This window comes from Acomys russatus, chromosome 4 (genome assembly GCF_903995435.1).
Source record: "Acomys russatus chromosome 4, mAcoRus1.1, whole genome shotgun sequence".
NCBI classification, from domain to species: domain Eukaryota; kingdom Metazoa; phylum Chordata; class Mammalia; order Rodentia; family Muridae; genus Acomys; species Acomys russatus.
Window position 1 is genome coordinate 64,614,761 of NC_067140.1, and position 19,172 is coordinate 64,633,932.

The following is a 19,172-nucleotide window of genomic DNA, read 5'->3' on the forward strand; positions in this document are numbered from 1 at the left end:
GAAAGAAAGAAAGAAAGAAAGAAAGAAAGAAGGAAGGAAAAGAGGGTGGAGCTGGAGAGATGACTCAGTGTGGTTAAGAGCAGTAGAGGACACAGATTTGATTCCTAGTACCATGTGGCAGCAGATAACAACTCAAGTTCCAAAGAAGCCAGTGCCCTCTTTTGGCCTCTGTGGGCACTGCACATGGTACACAGACATACATGGAGGCAAAACACCCATATATGTATAATAAAATAAAACTTTAAAATAAATAAATAAATAAAAGTCCTAAAATTAAGATAATTAGGCATTTTAGAAAACTTCATAAGATATACAAAATCAAATCAATTTTAAGACACTTATGACAATGAAACATTTTCAAAGGCAGAATATAATACCATGTACGTCCTGATGGTCACAATATAAAGAAACAAACAGATGAATCAAAGAAGAAAGCTTGTATGCAGAATATGAAAGAGGTGTGCTGTGGCTTCAAGACCACATGGCACAGCAGCGTTTATTTACCCTCTACACAAATAAGCTCTAAACAGCTGTGCTGGGTAGCTTTGGGTATTTTTTGACTTATAATTTATGCTACATTATATTTTGGTATAGGAATGTTTCAGTTTTGTAAATAGCTTCTATTATCACTGTGACAGATCAAACTCTCAGCCCCAGTCACCCCTGAAACAGCTTTATGGTGGATTTGCCAGATGTGTCCCCGGCTTTAGCTGGTACTGAATGTACTACTATTGAGTTCTACACACACACAGTCCCAACAGAAAATACACCTTCTAGCTGGGTCCTAGAATAACAGGTAAAGCGGAACTAGAACAACAGAACCATGGATCTACAGCCTAAAGCCAGGCCAATTATGGTAGTTCATTACGTAGGAGTGGGGCAGCAAGGGCTCTGTGATACAATTGTGCTAAAGGATGATGCAGCCTCACCAACATACCCTGAAGGTCACAAGCCTCCAGAGCTTTTTACTTTCCATGGCTTCCCTACTGCTAGTCACGTTCTGACAACATTAAATACCGAATTCTAGGAATAAAATGCCTGATGTCACTAGGGCATTATAATCATCCACCAGTTACTGTGTTAGTTTGTTACTGTAATTTATAAGTTAAATTTGGTCACTTGTATGTACAGTGGCCTCCTATCTACAGGCTCTGCACCCATGGACTCAACCAAGCACAAACCAAAAATATGTTTAAAATTCTGGCTGGGTGTGGTGGCACACATCTTTAATCCCAGCACTCGGAAGGCAGAGGCAGGTGGATTGCTGTGAGTTTGATGCCAGCCTGGTCTACAAAGCAAATCCAGGACAGCCAAGGCTACACTGTCTCAGAAAAAAAAAAAAAGAAAAGAAAATTCTGCCTGCACTGAACATGCGCAAACTTCAACCATTATTACACGATACAAGTGTAAAAACTATTTACATAGCATGTACATTAAGATGTAAGGCCCTTATGTTACCAGTGATTGAGAGGTAACTCAGGTGTGCATAAGTTACAGGAGACAATCACTTGGTTTTTCAAGTGTTCTTGTCCAACAGAAGAAAACAAGGTGATATTAGGAACCCTAACAATGGCGTTTTAAGTGAGGGCCGCTGCTAGCCACTGCCTGGTGTGAGAGGAACACGCAGGCGTACTCACAGCGCTCTAGCTGGCCTTGCCCACTCAGGCTTACCTCCTGCACAGCAGCAGAAGCCGTGGCTGCATGACCTGTGAGGGTTGCTTTTTTTCCTCTTAACTAATTATCTGATCATTCTACGCTCACGAAAGCTACTCCTTGTTTTCTTTCATTTTCGTAATTTTGCCACCGTTTTCGTGGCTAGATGGTTGAGTGGAAAATGTACACCTGTAAAGATTAAGCATTGTTAACCACATACCTATTTCAGCCAACAGGACTTCCGCGGTATGTCGGTGAGCTGTGCCCTGATAAACAAGGCCAATGCCAACCACAGCAGCCACCTGGACATTGTGAGGCACGTCAAGCTCTGTGGATGTCGGGGGCAGGAGAGCAGGGACGTGGATGCTGAGAAGCCGGGTGATTGACATGTCCATGGTGCCGAGCTTTGCAGCAGAAACACCAAGTAACAGTCCAATGCTTGTCATTTCATGGCCCTACAAAGACAAACAAAATAAAACTCAGATACTAGAACAAATATGGCTTTTTGGAAATACTGAGTTTGTGTGTGTGTGTGTGTGTGTGTGTGTGTGTGTGTGTGTGTGTGTGTGTGTGTGTGTGTGTGTGTGTATGTGTGTATGTGTTGTTCCTGGGAAGCTGACCATCTTAGTTTTTAAAGCACAGTCTCTCACTGAGACCTAGGACTGGCTGCCAGCAGTCTTCTTTCTTTCTCCCCACAGCACCAGGATTACAAGCATGCTCTGCCACAGCTGGCATTTTTATGTGTGTGCTAGAACCAAACTCAAGTCTTCATGTCTGCATGGCAAGCACTTTCCTGAGCTGTCTCTGCAGCCCCACACACAGTTTTAAATAAAACAGTGCCTGCCTCTTTCACTAAGCACCTTACATGGCAGGCACTGAGACTAAACGCGTGGTCTCAGCTCTCATAGTGTTCTAATAGGGAAAACGTGCTAAATTAAAAACGCACAAATCCACAAAAATTTAAATTGTTTAAGAATATAGAATATATGAGACTACTTAAGAGACTAATAATTTTTATTAGGATGGACTGCAAAATTACTAGAATCTCTAAAGAAATGCACCTCATTAGCTGGAAAAGCAAAAGAAAGTGGGACACCCAAAGAGCAAGCAGTGGAAGAGTAGGAAAGTGGCTGCAGAAGTGAGCAGGACCACACGGGCCCCAGCAGCAGACTGAGAGCAACAGAAGGCAAGTACATGGTTCTGAGCAGGAGGCACACACTGGCGTTCACTTTAGGAAGGCTGCTTCCTGCTATGAGATGAGCATAGTTAGGGGTGCAGGAGTGAGCAGGGCAAGCAGGACGATGAGTAGCATACTGCGGGGCGCGGGGAGAACAGGTTCTCACCTTGGTCAAGTAGTCATGGATGTTGAGAGTAGCCAGCTTGGTAAGGTGCCCGTTCAGACCCAGGGCCATGAGAAAGCCTGCGTACTCATTGGCCAACTCCGCATGCTTTGGCTTGTTGTACACGATCCAAGCTGAGTCTATCTGGGAGGCAGGGGCTATCTTCAGGCCAGCAGCCACACCGTTATGGAAGCTGGCCCAGCTTGTCATATTGGGAGGCACATCGATGTTCCCACTATTAAGATCTACAGTTGTGTTTCGTGGAGGGGCTCGCCCTAGGCAGACAAAGGAGAAGGGAAGTAAGAGAATTTACAAAATTAAAACTCAAATCTTTGAAATAAGGTGACATTCCAAACCCCTGCTGGGAGCTAGAAAGATGGCTCAACAGTTAAGGGCACTTGCTTCTCTTGAAGAGGACCTAGGTTCAGTTCCCAGCACCCACATGACAGCTCACAACCCTTCGTAACTGTTCCCTGGGGATCCAATGCCTCTTCTGAGATCTTCGGGCTCCTTCCGACACATGGTATATATTATTCTATACAGACACTCAGGTACATATCATATACACATAAATATTTAAATACGTATATACAAAACACTACGAATGTAACATTTATATCATTCCTGATTGTTTCACGGTTCTTCTTGCTGTAGGCAGTTTATTGTATATATGTGTAATAATATAAATGTATATGTACAGAAATAAAATAATACTTAATTTAAAAATATACATACATATAAGTTATGTATGTGGATGGATAGATAGATATATGACAGACAACCTGGGCATGGCAGCACAAGCCTGTAGTCCCAGGAACCCAGAGGCAAAGGCTGGTGGATCTCTGTGAACCGGAGACCAATCTGGTCTACACAGAGCTCCAGGCCAGGCAGGGTTCAGGGTTACACATTGAGACTCTGTCTCCAACAACAACAAACTGTATTGTTTAGAATATTTCAGGGTCTAGTTTGCTAACACAATAAAATAACTGACACCAATTTAACTTCAGACCATCTGGTCAGGGTTCTCGTTGCTCTGTGGTATTTGCAAGTGCGGGGAGGTAGACGTAAACTAAACGAAGATCAGCTTAACTATGAATAACAAATTTCAACAGGTGCCTGAGGACACTGATGTTCATTGCAACATTCACCTCTGCCTTGTTGTCTGGATATTAAAGCACATCTGTTTAATTAACTAATGAATTAATTAATTCACTTTATATTCTGATTGCAGCAGTAAAGTACATTTTAAGAGACAAGGACCTTCAGAAACCTGCCCTGTCTCTGACTCACATGTCTATGCCTCCTCACATCAGAATCTATAAGTATCGAACGCACTCTGTAGTTAAAAACGGCCAACTTTGAGCTGGAGAGACAGATGCACTGTTAGGACCATTTTCTGTTCTTTAAGAAAGAGCAGAGTTGAGTTCCCAAGCATGCACATCAGATGACACAACATCTACAGCTGCAGCTCTGCTCTGTCACCCTCACAGGCACCAGCATATATAAACACATCCACAACAACTGAACAATTTCTTTTTTGTTTGTTTGTTTTTTGGTTTTCGAGACAGGGTTTCTCTGTGTAGCCTTGACTGTCCTGGACTCACTCTGTAGACCAGGCTGGCCTCGAACTCACAGAGATCTGCCTGCCTCTGCCTCCCAAGTGCTGGGATTAAAGGCGTGTGCCACCACCGCCCGTCCTAACAATTTCTTTTAAAATGCCAAATTTAACAGAATATGGTGGCACGTGCCTAAAATCTTGGCATTCAAGAGGCCACAGAAGGAGGATGGAAATTTTTAAAGAAAGTGGCTCTTGGTGTTACTTTCAGGTGAGCTGCACTAGTACACTCAGATCCCCCCTCACTCCTCAGACCAGTGCTGCCCCAAGCATGCCACCACCTCTGTGTTCTGAACATAAAGAAAGGAAGGAAGCAGTCACCAGATCTGCACACCAGGCATGTTCAAAGTTAAAATGGCTTCCGTTGGTCACAATGAAAAACACAACAAGTATACAATTTCTTTTAAAATGGCAAATATAACTGAACATGACAGCACACGCCTTTAATCCTGGCATTCAAGAGGCCATGGCAGGAGGACAGAAATTTTGAGGCCAGCCTGAGCTACATAGCAAGACAGTGTGTCAGAACCGGAAGTGCCTGTTTACAGAGAGGTTCCCCAGGGAGACAGTAAGGAACATTCTCTAGCGTGAAGGTCCACAAATGATATAAGTTAAATGTCTGTGACGCTGTAAGTTCAGCTTGAACTTTTCTAATTCCTTTGAGTTTTGATGCATATTGTGTACACAGCCATGAACAAAATTATCTTTATATTCTGAATGGTTTTTGTTAGCTTGACTCATCACTGCAATGTCCACTGTGCCAAGATGACAATGGGATGTACATTTAAAATAAATACTGAGGCCTAGAGAGATGGATCAGAGGTTAAGGGCACTGACGGCTCCCCGAGAGGTCCTGAATTCAATTCCCAGCAGCCACATGGTGGCTCACAAGCATCTATAATGTGATTTGATCCCCTGTTCTGGCCTGCAGGTACACATGCAGACAGAGCATTGTGTACATAATAAATAAATAAGTCTTTAAAAAAAAAAAATAAATACTGATTATTGAGCAAAGCTACCAAAATTCTTAGAACTTTGAAAATACCATTTTAAAGATGTCTAATGCTGGGCGTGGTTGTGCACGCCTTTAATCCCAGTATTCAGGAGGCAGAGACAGGCGGATCACTGTGAGTCCAAGGCCAGCCTGGTCTACAAAGTCAGTCCAGGACAGCCACGGCTACACAGAGAAACCCTGTCTCGGAAAAAAAAAAAAAAAAAGATGTCTAACCTGTCATCAAAAACAACAGAGTAGATTAGGTGACTTATTTGTAGCATGTACACCCAGAGAGAAAGAATGAGTGCCTCGAGAGAACCCACACATTATACACGTTAGATTGTAACACCATTTAAAATTCAAGTCTTACTTTAAAAACAACAACAAAACAAGGTCCTACTATGTAGCCCAAGCTGGCCTGGAACTCAGTGATCCATCTGCCTCTGGCCCTCAGTGCTGGGACTAAAGGCATGCACCACCACACTCAGTCCTAAATAGTTTCATCTTTTTCAACAATAACTCTGATCTTTTTACATCTTAAAATAATCACATTAAAATACAAAATTAGTAATAGGCTATCTGCTATGTACTTCTTGTTTCCCAGCTGGTAGCACTGTTCTGGGAGATTGCGGTATTTGTGGAGTATGGGAAAGACTGGAGGAACTGAGCCAGAGAGCTGAGTCCTGCTTCCTGATCGTTCAGACTTGAGGATGCTCCAGCCACAGCTGCTCTTCCCCTACTTCCCTTGCAATGACGGACCGGGTCCTCTGAAACCGCGAGCCAAAGTGACTCTTTTCTCCCCTAAGTTGTCTGACACAAGTATTTTGTCACAGCCAAGAGAAAAGTAAAACAATTTGCTATGTGAACTACAGTAGCCACTACAGCAGCTATTAATGCTTAAAATCGATGAGGACAGAGAAGCATTTCTTTGGTTTTAATTATAATAATTCTAAAGAACCCCACTTGTGTATGAACAGTCCTTTGACGGTGAGCCCAGGATTTAACATACCCGTCAGGTTCAGCTTAGGAATCGGCAACGGCTCTGTGGGAACTGGATGGTATGAAAACAGGGTAAACATTCCTCGCCCGACTGGCAGGGCCATAGTTCGCTGGCACAACTGGAGCAGTCTAGAATGAACACACAAACCATCACACACGTGTTAACAGAGTTCACAGCTGGAACCTGACAGGAGGTGATCCTTCTGAGAGGGACTAAGACGGACAATCAAGTCCTCACAAAGCAATCCTCACAGAGATGGGAGGATCAGCAACTCCTCTTACAACACACATTGCTTATTTGCTTGGAATGAAACCCAATTCTCCTGAGGTAGTAAAACATGAAACTTAAATTCTACTCCGACGGACGCTCGCCTGTCCGTTATTCAGGTGGTTCTTCTTGGTGTTACTTTCAGGTGAGCTGCACTAGTACACTCAGATCCCCCCTCACTCCTCAGACCAGTGCTGCCCCAAGCATGCCACCACCTCTGTGTTCTGAACATAAAGAAAGGAAGGAAGCAGTCATCAGAGACGTTACAGTTAAAATGCTTCTGTTAGTCACACTGAAAAACTTAACATCCACTCTTATTTCTGCATTGCCCTTGGGACAAAAACTAACAGAAAATTTGGAAGTAGCTACTCATAACTAAGAAACGCTTCTAAAAGTTGCATTTGAGACTAAGAAAAGGATCTTCAGAGGCTGACAAAGGGCTAATACTCTCTGCAGACAAAAAAAAAATTCATTAAGCTGATTTCTCCCTAATTATATAAATGCACTGCTTCTCCAGCTCCTTAGCGAGGATTCTAATATTCCTTGGGACTCCAGCAGTACCACTGGAGATGGAGGAAATTCCGATTCAAGAATCTAGAGCCTATACAATGTTTTGGTGAAAGCTTTATACATTACCCAGTTCCACTTGCCAAAGTCCTAACATTAAGTCAACAGTGCTAATGCTGCAGCCCTGGAGCTCGAGGCCACTAACAGGGTGCTTCATGCCAGGAGACACCGAGAAAAGAAAGGCTCCCAATGAGACCAACATCTTCTGACCAGAAGATACATCCTGATTTCAGATATACTAAAACAGCAGTTCTCAACCTGCGGACTGTGACCCCTTTGGGGTAGTCAAATGACCCTTTTGCAGGGGTCACCTAATACCATCTGCATATGAGGTATTTACATAATTCATAACAATAATAATAAAAGTACAGTTTTGAAGTAGCAAGGATGGAGGTCACCACAACATGAGGAAGAGTGTTAAGGCGCTGCAGCATTAGGAAGGCCGAGAACCACTGTACTAAAAGATTACAAAGAAAAGAGAACCGACCACAGTGAGCTTTACTATGCACTACAAAGTGCTACATAAAGAACTGACTTGACACCACCAGCTGAGGTGTAACTGTTACGCTCATGTCTGTTACAGCTGAAGCAACAGACAAAATAACAGGTTATGGAATTTATCCCAGTCCATCCAGCAATGGGGTCACGCCTTACTACAAGTGCCTCTGTCCCTAACTATGTGCTTTATCCTCAATATCAAGTGATAACCTGAGGACATGTAGTGAGGAAACAGTGAGAGAGCCTTTAGGATTTTCAGCAGACTGCTTCTAAGCATGAGTGGCGACTGCCCTTGAAACAGCGTGAAGCTGGGCTGGCTCACGCCCTGCAATTCCAGCTGTTCAAATCAGAAGCCCAATGCAAGCCCTGCCTGGGCTAGAGAGAAAGCAAAGCCAGCTAAGCAACTTAGTGAGTTTGATGCCAGGGGAGGGCAGGAGTAGAGGAGGGGAGGGCAGGAAGGAGAATCGGCTGCCTCACACCCGTCCCTCCAGATGGAGCCACCCTCCACCCTGCCTCACACCTTCTGAAACTGTGTTCCAAACTTCCCTTCCTAAGTTGTTTTTGTCAGGTATTTTTTTTTTCACAGCAACAGAAAGTATCTAATACAAGCAGTGTAAGTTTAAACCACACTAAAAATTAACAAACAAGTACCTCAAAATCGACTCCTGAATTAAGACACAGAAGCATGAGCCCAGTGTACAGTTCGTTTACAAATTCTGCTACTCTCTTATTAGAGTGCCTTTTCAGAAGTAACTGCTCTATTTCAAGAAAAGGAGGGTACAATTATTTCCTCAAAAGCCAAAAATATTTTAAAACCATATTATTTCCTGGTGTTGGGCTTAAAATTAAAATAAAAGGTAGATTTTTAACTTCAAAATAAGTTGCTTTGTTTTAGCTTTTACTTTTCAGTACCTCAAATGTAAAAGCTAACAACAACATTTTATAGTTTCACTTCTGTGGCTGTGATAAAAATACCCTGACCAAAAGCCATCTTGGACAGGAAAAGGTTTATATGGTTTCTAAGTCCAGGTTACAGTTCATTATAGAAGGAGGAGAGCAGTGCAGGAGTCAGAGGCAGTGTCCACATCATATCCACAGGCAAAGGCAGGAGAGAGAACGCACTGTGCTGCTCAGTGGTCTGCTCATGCCCAGCTAGTCACCTTAGCCTCAAACAGTTCAGGGCCATGAAATGGTGCTACCCAATCAAGGCTGGTCTTCCTAGTTCAACTAACAAGCCAGACAATCCCCCACAGAGCAACCTGATCTAAGTAATTCCTCAGTTTATATTCTCTCCCAGGAAATTCTAGATTATAGCAAGTTAACATTTACAACTAACCACGAAGCTGGCAAGCTGGCTTAGTGAGGTCAGGCCCTGGCCACTGCGCCTAATGTCTTGAGTTGGAGTATCCTGAAGTCTAGTGCAAAGAAAGAACCAACTTCTAAAAGTTGTCCTCTGACCTCCACATACACACCGCAGTGTGTACACACACGTACGTACGTACACACACACACACACACACACACACACACACACACACACACACAGTTTTAAAAAGAAAAGAAAAAAAAGTTAATACACTAAAGGAAAACAACCTGGTCTCCAGTGTAACAAACTGGGCAGGAGATGAACTGTTTTACCTGTTTTCTTTCTCTTCAATGAACTCATGGTCACTGAGTTCCGGGTACTGCACCACATTGACACGGACGGGCTGTGCACTCTGAAGCAGCCTTCGCACATCCTGCACCCGCAGATCTTCACTCCATATTAATGACATAACCTCATGATTCAAGTCATTCATGCCATCGTCTTCCTCCTCAGCCTCTGTTCCTGAAGACACATCTGACGAGAGCACCTGTGTAGCAGACTTTACTGTAGTGATGTAAACAGCAACCGTGTGCCTAGACTGAGAGGGCAAACAGGCTACTGGAACAACTCTTAACTAGAGGTAAGCATAACCAGTGGGCTTTCTGAAGTCACACAACACTGTTGTCTGCACTGGAAGAGCTCTACGTCACCCAGGCTGGCCACACACTCCTGGCCTCATTATCACTCTGAGCCTACCACGTAAGCATCTAGTGCCTGCAAAACTTCTTCAAGTACTATATCGCCTACTAGGAGGTATTCTTTACCAACTAAGAAAGGAGTTTATATTCAGGGTCATTCATAATCAGGGAGCAGAACTTACTAAAACAAACAATCCACTACTGTTTGTTGTTGTTGTTGCTGTTGTTGTTTTTAAGGAAGCAAGCTATTCCAAACAGAAGACGAGGTGACTCACTATTACTGCAGGACTGAAGCCTACTTCAACACTAAGATCAACAGAAGCAGAGGAATAGCCTGGAAGGGCACCCATCACAGGCTGACGGAAGCTGCGTGATACTCTGGGCTGTGACTGGTCTCATTTTCCATGTTCTAACCACACTTCAGAACCTCAGCTGGGCCCCCATGCAGGGCTCCCCAGAACCTCAGCTGGGCCCCCATGCAGGGCTCCCCAGAACCTCAGCTGGGCCCCCATGCAGGGCTCCCAGCCCACGCGCTTCAGCCTGACTACAACATGATGTGCACTGCATGGACTCTCCATCTTCTCTCAAGCGAATTTTTACACGTCAATAAAAGATTAAATCCTAATTAAAATGCTGACGCTTTCTGATTCTGACATTTAGTGTGGAGGCAGCAATGGTAGTCTGGAAAAGATGGTATATATGACCAGATGAAAACTAACCTAAAACAACTATGACCGTGCAGCACACAGTACTTCCACCAAGAGCCCATACATGATGGTGCATCCCTAACAGAGGACCTGTGCATGTCAACCCAACTATAAGCACTACCGGGCCTGCACATCAGAACTAAGCACACGTTTCTCAGAACGCATGCCATGTTAGCATTAGACGACTGGATGCCCTAACCTACAGAACAGAAACACAAACTGCAGAAGCAAGTTAAAATTTAGCCACACATACCTTCAGATAAACTTGCCTAGATTGACATTCAAATAATCTATAGATTAATATTTATAGTGTTTATGTGCTGAATTGTTCTCAGGAGCAAAAGAAATCTAAACGCCAAAAAAAAATCTGTGTACATGCATGTGTGCGCGTGTGCATGTGTGTATGTGTGCGTGTGCGCGCTCGGACAAGGTCTTACTATGTCGTTCAGGCTATCCTTGGACTCATGGTGACTCTCCTGGCTCAGTCTTCCAAGTTCTTGGTCAAGAAAGGGAGTGTTTTTGATTTAAAATAGGACAAACACAGCTCAGCAGTGGATCCCAGAACTCAGGAGGCAGAGGCAGGTGGATCACTGGTCTACAAAGCGAGTCCAGGATAGCGAAGGCTACACAGAGAAACCCTGTCTCAAAAAAAAAAAAGGACAAACACCAAGGCAACTAGAGTTGCTATTTAGATACAAATCTGAGATCAGACTCCCGTGGAAACTGAATCTGGCCCAAGTCCTGGGCTAGAAGACCCACTGCTTGCTCAAGGATGTCACAGATCTCTGTGAGCCCTGTGCCAGCCAGCCTGGTCTACATAGAAACCCTGTCTCAATATAATGACGGCAATGACGGTGGTGGTGATGGTGACGATGATGATAAATCAAAGAAATTGTTCTCCTTGTTTCTAGGCTTCTTAGGACCCATCCTGAAATAGATTTAACCCTAAGGGAGAAAGTATTCTTCCTCAGGCTTCAAGTTTACTATTGTTCAGGGATTATGCAAATATATTTATACCTATTTAAAGGGCTAAAGTCAAGAAAATGAACCCTTAAAAGTATGAACAAGCAAACAGTTATTATCGTAGCTAGCCATACTGAGGGTGCGCAGGCTCTGGGTCTTCCTAGGTAGCAATCAGCTGCTTCCACAGGTACAAGAAGGAGAACAGGCATGGTAGGTGGCTTGCTGACGCTGTAACTATGCTGATCCTGAGCAAAGGTAGGTCCAGGCAACACAGGGCAGTCATTAAGTGCACAGCTTACATGTTCAATCACAAACTCCATCTGGCTCGTTACATAAAAGGTAAACTGATACACACAGTTACCAAAATGTAAAGATGACTACCGTTCCCACCGTGATTTTATCCGGGGCTAACACTGAACTTCCTATGTTGATACTCACGGATTTGCCTCTGGGTAAATTTCCTTCACAAGCCTGCTTGGAAAGATCCTGACGTCCAATCAAGAGACAGACTGCTTCTGACCAGTCTGAGTCAGGCTGCTCCCGACAGTGGTATATTGCATCGCGGATGGGAAGAGCAATTCCAAAGGGAAGAGTCTCCAAATCTCTTAAGGTGAATCCTTGGAGTAAGACAAAGGGAGAGATGCTTTTCAGTTAGATCTGCTACATCCCCAATCATCCTCTAACTGTGAGTCAACAGACACTGGAGTTAACCAATACTAAGAGCTGGACGGTACAGGAAACCAAAGGACTTCTGAGCCATAGCTGACAGTGCTGCAAACTGGTGGCCATTACTGTGGGAGTTGGTATGAAAAGACACTCTTACAACTCTGGTCTATCACAGCCACAAAAAGCACTGCGCACGTGTGCCTCAAGATAGGAATAAAAATAGGACCTTTATTTCATTGTAGGAGTTAAAGGGGAGGAGGCAAATCCTATTGTCTGTCTTCAGTAAATGCCTTACATGAATCAGCTCAGGTAAATGTGGTATTTGCATGTACATACACAAAACACTCAAAACATTCCCAAGCAAAATACAAAAGACAGTTAACTGAAAAAAGCGAGACAAAGGGAGCACATAAGCAAGGGCAGCAGACTAGCTGCACTGGTCATATTTTGTTTCAATGTGGATGAATTATGCATTATTTATGAGATAAAAGTTGATCAATTATTAAAGCAAAAATATTTCCTTATATAGAAATAACTTTTGTTAAGTATTAAGTGACATACAACAGATAGAATTCATTCAATATTTTTCATTTACATGTTATATATGTATACTGTAAAACAACTCTCGTCATTTTTCTTTTCTTTTTTCACTTTTTTTTTTTTTTTTTTTTTTTTTTGAGACAGGGTTTCTCTGTGTAGCCTTGGCTGTCCTAGACTCACTTTGTAGACCAGGCTGGCCTCGAACTCACAGTGATTGGCCTGCCTCTGCCTCCTGAGTGCTGAGGTTAAAGGCGTGTGCCACCACACCCAGCTATTGTTATCTTGCAATGTGTCATATAAAAATGAACCATGAAGACCTTCACTGAGATCACACCCCGGGTAGAATCAGGAAACACCTGTGTCTTCCTTGAAGCACTGCTTTTTAAGGTACTATCTTGTACAACAGTCTCAATTTTTTTGTCATAAACTCAATTGAGTAACTTTTTCCCCAGCAGGGAACAGGGTCTCAGGTGCAGCCCTAGCTGGCCTGGCACTCACTATGTGGACAGGGCTGGCGTCAAGCTCAGAGACACCTGCCAGCCCCTGCCACCTGAGTGCTGTGATTAAAGGCATGCAACACTACTTCTGGCGGGTACCTTTTTGCTTTTTGTTGTTGCCTAGTTTGTTTGTTTTTTAAAATAGTTAATTTTATACACTTTTAAACCCAGGAGGGAGGGCAGTTGGACTAAGAAACAAACAATGAATTTCCCTCCCCTCTTATTAGCTGCAGTTCCACTGTGCCTGACTCTGGCCTCTCCCATTTGAGAGCTCATTCTGAAGTGCTGTCCAGGAATGGCCTCACGTTTAGATGCACATCAACTAAAGTTTGCCATTCTGAGGCCAATTTGCAGAGCTGCAGCCTCCACTGATCCACAGGGAATGAAAAATTAGCATTTCTAAAGCCCTGAGCTGTAAAGGACTGGTGTCGCAGCTACTCTTCTGCAGGACGTTATGGAAGCACAACTTGATGAACAGTATCTGAGTCCTCAGCCTTTGCAAAAGCCAAAGCCTCTCCCCTCACTCTTCCCACTTCCGGTGAGAGCAGGAAGCAGGGCCTTGTCCTGCAATGACCACGCAGCTCTTACCTACACTGGTCATCCAGACAACTAATTTTTCGGCTAGACTAGACACTGAAGCAGAATTCCGGAAAGTAAACCTACCAAGAACAAAAGAAAGAATGTTACACACAAACACTGAATGCTGCTTCCAATTTTAAACATAAAAGCACAGTCTGAAACAAATTACCTGTTTTCCTCTTGCTCTGCTTGTGGCTTTTGGGGGGCTAAAAGGAAACAAATGAAAACTTTATTTTGCTAGACATCCTGGTAAGAAAAGCAAGAATTCATTAACAAAAAACTCATTAAAAATAATAAAGCAAGTAGTGCTGTAGCAAGCAGTAAAGGACAGCATTTCCTTTGGACTAACAGTCTACACAGCCACATGGGCAGCAGAAGCTGAGAATGTCAGATTTTAAGTAGCCTGGTATCTGAAATTCAATTGTGGTTGCAGACTGAATAGTAATAAAAGCAAGATGTGGTCTCTAAGGCAGGCGCTCACAAATATTTTAGCACTCCACTGGCAGGAGCCAGACACTGCGACAACTTACTTAAGGTTACTCTGGATAAGTACTGGGCGTCTTCATCGGAAACACAGCTCTCATCACCAAGGATGTAGAGTGCGACACTCTGCAGAGGAGAAAAGGAACTTGTTACTTCTTTGTTTACTTTTAATTTTCAGTTGTTTTGGTTATTTATGTTTATAAAGCAGGGTGTCATATGGCTCAGGGTGGCCTCAAACTCCCCAAGCATCTGAGGCTAGCCTTAAAGTACTGAGCCTCCTGCCTCTGACTCCTTAGTGCTGGGATTATGGGAATGCCCACCACACCCGGATGAAGCTGCTCTTATCAAACCACGGAAGTAAATGAAGAAATGAAGAAAGGGGAACATAACGTAGGAAGACTCACACAGTTCAGATATGCAGAACTGAATCTGGACAAATGTCATACAACCAGTGACGACTATCACGTCCAACACAGAAAAGCTGCATCGCCCCTCCAACACCCCTCATGCTGTCAGCAACCCCTCTACACAAATAGTAGAAACAACTCGTCTGTTCTCCTGCCCACTAGCCCATCTGTCCTACGTGATGTAAATGGGGTAACACAGCACAGAGCCTTCCTAGGTCCACTTTTACAACACAGCACAGGCATGAGACTCAGCTTCCTTATGCTACAATCAGTAGTTTGTTCCTCTCTACTGCTGAGTAGTATCCATTACAGAGATGTACCGGCTTAGTACATCTGCTCAAGGATTGATGAACATGGGCTGGAGAGGTGGCTCAGTGATTAAGGGCACTGGTTGCTCTTCCAGAGGACACAGGTTCAATTCCCAGCACCACACGGTGCCTCTCAACCATCTGTCACTCCAGTTCTAGGAGAGCCAGTGTCATCTTCTGGCCTCCATGGGCACTGCATGCACATGGCACATAGTAGACTTGCAAGCAAAAGACCCACACAAACAAAATTAAGTTAATTATTTCAGTTTAATTGACAGAAACACAGGCTGTTGCCAGTTTCCATCAATGATAAGGAAACAGCTTCATGCCTTCACACTCAGGTCTTTGTGTAGCCATATAGACCTTGCTCTGGCTTACGGTAGATACATGTTAAAATTTACAAACTTTGGAGCATTCTTATAGCCCCATAAGCAAAGTCAGAGTTTTGGTTGTTCTGTACCTCATGGTTTAGTTATTGTTGTAGGTACCAAGTCACAGCCTAACAATGCCGAACAGTAGAGCTATCCAAAAGCATCTTGTGTAGCCTTTAATTTATTTAGAAATGTGTTTACTCAAAAACAGTATCAAGAAACATTACAAAAACAGTTCAAATGACATAAGATCACCCACTAGAAATTTCTGTATAGTGTGTTTGGTGTATATGTGCATGAGTGTTCATGTGTGCGTACGGATATGTGCATGGCACAGCACACATGTGCAGGCCAGAGGACAAACTCAGATGTTGGTGCTTGTCTTCTACCTGGCTTGTGGCAGGGTCTCTTAGTGATGGGTGCTTTGGAAGAGCAGCCCAGTGATCTCAGCCACTGAGGCATCTCTCTAGCCCATCCCCATGGCAGGGCTCTAACTCACTACTGTGTAAACCAGGACCTGTAAGCTTGTGGAGTTCCTCCCATCTCTGCCTCCCATTTTTCCTGTGGGCACTCTGAGAGTAGAGATATACACTACAGCATGCAGCTTTACATGGATTCTGGGCATCCAAACTAGCCACGCTTCCATGGCAAACACTTCACCCACTGAGCCATCTCTCCTGCCCCAGGAGGTAATAACTCTCTAAAATATAAGACCTCTGGTCAACAAAGGTGTGTGGATAGGTGGGTGAGGGAGACACGACACACATCTACCACATTGCTGAATTATGCACACTTATTTTAAACTGTTAACTGTCTTGAAACAGTCTTCAAACTGTATGAACAATGAGGCTACAGTATCCTTATTTATAAGTATCTCCATGAATCACTCAAAACCCCAAAGGGCTACAGCAGTATTCTAACAGGAGGTACATAAATTAGGCAAATTCAAAGAACCAACCAGACCAAGGTTACCAGAGAACAAAGGGAGGAGGAACAGAAAAGCACTGTTCAGTGGTGCACTGTCCAGGTCAGCCTGGGTTATGGGAGTACTGTCAACTCAGCACCCAGGAGGGAGGCTTTTGGGCACACTTGTAATTGTCTATATTAAGGCTAGCCCCTGCACATGTCTGGGGGATTCTCATGATTGTGTTAACTGATGCAGTCTTCAGTGGGACCATCTGTAGCCAGAGGATCCCAGAGCACATAAATCAGAGCAGACTAAGCACGTATGCCTCAGGTCATTGGTTTCTGCTCTTCTACACACACTGTGGAGTGTGTAACTAGCTGCTTCAGTCTCCTGCCACCCTGGCTTCTGCACAGTGACGGGCTGTAGCCTGGAATGTGAGCCAAACAAGCCCTTCTCCCCTAAGCTGCTTCTCAGGGTGAGAGAGATAGTGGTAATGATTACATAGTGAATGAAAAACACAACACAGAGCCACCCTTGTGTACTCACGCCTACCTGGAGCCAATGAGGACTGAGAAAGCCCTGTTTAACATGAAGCAGAAGAGAACATAACAGAGGGGGGCAAGATGAAAGAAGATTTATAGTTTTCTAACTTTCAGGAGAGGGGCTAAAAGCAGTAGGAGTCTCTTGTATGTCTGGGAAGACCCCAATTCAGGAAAGACCCTAAGAGGCCGATATGCTCGCTGGTCCAACATCAAGAAACAGAGCGTATGTAGCAGAGAATCCAACTTTACCAACGCCCTGCGGTTCTAGATGCAGCTCTGAGGCTCATAGTAACATTTCAAGATGAGCGACAGTCCAAAAATAAAGGTACTTCTTTTAAAAATATTTCAGCAGGACTCTTAATAACCATAGACAAAAACTAATTCTAAAATAGGCAAAGGTTAAAAGCTGTTACGACAACTTCTAAACAGAGTACTAATGGAGAGAAGAATAGCACAAACTAGTTTTAAGGCTTACTATGAAACCTGAGCAATCACGACAACACGGAGAGCACACAGATCAATGAGCTAAGACAGAGGTTTCCCCAAAGTCCAGGCCTGGGAAAAAGTGGTCAGTGGACTTTTGACAGAAGCACAAATGCAAAAAAAAGTGATGGTCACATTAACAGCCAGTGGTCAAAGAGCTGGACATGCAAAGAGCAATAAAGCCTCAGTTTAAGGCACAGTTAGTCAGGTGGCAGGCCTCTCCTCGGCCCCCAGCAGTCTGGATGCTGGGGCAACATCACCAGTTCAAATCCACCCTGGTCTGTATAGTAAGATGCTATGTAAAGAACGAGAAAGAGAAACGCTTTCTTGGCAGAATAATGACATCAAGTGCCAAGCAGCAGACAGCAGCAGCAGATCACAGCTGGACAGTAACTCCTCAGACAGAATTCTCAAACATCACCAGAGTCACTAGGAAATACAGTTTAAATGCACTGTGAGGGGTGACTGCAGATTGGCCAAACTGAAGCAACACATAATGAACAGTCAGCTGCTCGGGAAATAGTTGCCCGTGCTGTAAAGCTGCGTACACGCTGTGTACATCCATCAGTCCCAGTCCACAAGGAAATGAACATTTATGCTGACGTAACAGCCTGCGTGTGACCATTTAGAGGACCTGTACTTACAATTGCTAAAAACCAGAACCAACCCACCTATCAGCTAAGACAAACTATGGGGCTACAAGGCAGTGGACTGTTGGCAACAGGATCTGGTGGCACATGTGGCAATTTAAAGAGGGATTTTGTAGAGAAGTACTGCAAATGTTTAACATTCCAATTGAAATGGTAATTGTATAAACTATTTGTCTGCTGAAATGTTTAGAGCTACATGAGGTGGCAGAGAAACACCCTGACTTTACTACAGTATGTGTTTGTGTGCATATGAGTTGTGTGCATGTGCTGCACGTATAACTGAAAGAAAAATAAAGCCAAGCAAGGTACGACAGTCAGCGCTGCAAATACGTACCAAGAGCACCAGCCTGCTCCTCTCGCAGACCCCGGGGAGGTAGGGATAGGGAGGCATTCCTTCTCCCTTCAGACAGGAACTCACCCACTGATAAATACTTGGTGGCTCAGAAGTGAAAAATGAAGGATGATGCATAAATCCCATCTGACCTTTAAAAGTATATAAATGTTTATGAAGACACACAAAAACATTAAGAGAAAAAAGATCATCACAATATTTTTCCTTTCAAACTACAAGAATTATATTTTCAATATTATCCAAAATAAATTATACTAAATAGCTGATTACATTATTCATAAATTTAAATTATTTCTATTTTACCCCATTATAAGTAGAAATTTAGTAATGTTATTTACAAAGATATAATGAACTAGCCAAGACTTGGCCAAATGGCTCAGTAAAGGCACCTGCCACCAAGCCTAACAACCTGAATTCTATCCCTACGTCTACATGGTAGGAGAGAAATGACTCCAGAAAGTTCTTCTCTGAACTCCACACATATGTAATGGTACATGCATACCCACATACATATACATCTACGCCACACATACAGGAAATACACATAAAAGAAAGGATTTTTGTTTTTGGTTTGGTTTGTTGTTGTTTTTTTGTTTTGTTTTGTTTTTCCAAGCTAGGGTTTCTCTGTGTAGCCTTGGCTGTCCTGGACTCACTTTGTAGACCAGGCTGGCCTCGAACTCACAGAGATTACAGGTGTGTGCACCACCATGCCCAGCAAATGTAAGGTTTTTGTTTTTTAAAGATTTATTTATTATTATGTATACAGTGCTCTGCCTGCA

The 19,172-nt window shown here is 43.5% G+C and overlaps 1 protein-coding gene across 1 annotated transcript in view; it reads right to left on the bottom strand.

Moving 5' to 3' along the window:
- Positions 1-19,172, bottom strand: part of Anapc1 (anaphase promoting complex subunit 1) — a 77,757-nt gene that overhangs the window by 26,309 nt on the left and 32,276 nt on the right. Inside the window, exons 21-29 of the mRNA XM_051144593.1 lie at positions 18,376-18,524; positions 14,421-14,499; positions 14,060-14,096; positions 13,900-13,970; positions 12,047-12,225; positions 9,573-9,787; positions 6,612-6,730; positions 2,997-3,268; positions 1,874-2,108 (exon numbers count right to left, since the gene is read on the bottom strand). Coding sequence (XP_051000550.1) covers positions 1,874-2,108; positions 2,997-3,268; positions 6,612-6,730; positions 9,573-9,787; positions 12,047-12,225; positions 13,900-13,970; positions 14,060-14,096; positions 14,421-14,499; positions 18,376-18,524 — 1,356 coding nt within the window. The remainder of the gene's footprint in view (positions 1-1,873; positions 2,109-2,996; positions 3,269-6,611; positions 6,731-9,572; positions 9,788-12,046; positions 12,226-13,899; positions 13,971-14,059; positions 14,097-14,420; positions 14,500-18,375; positions 18,525-19,172) is intronic.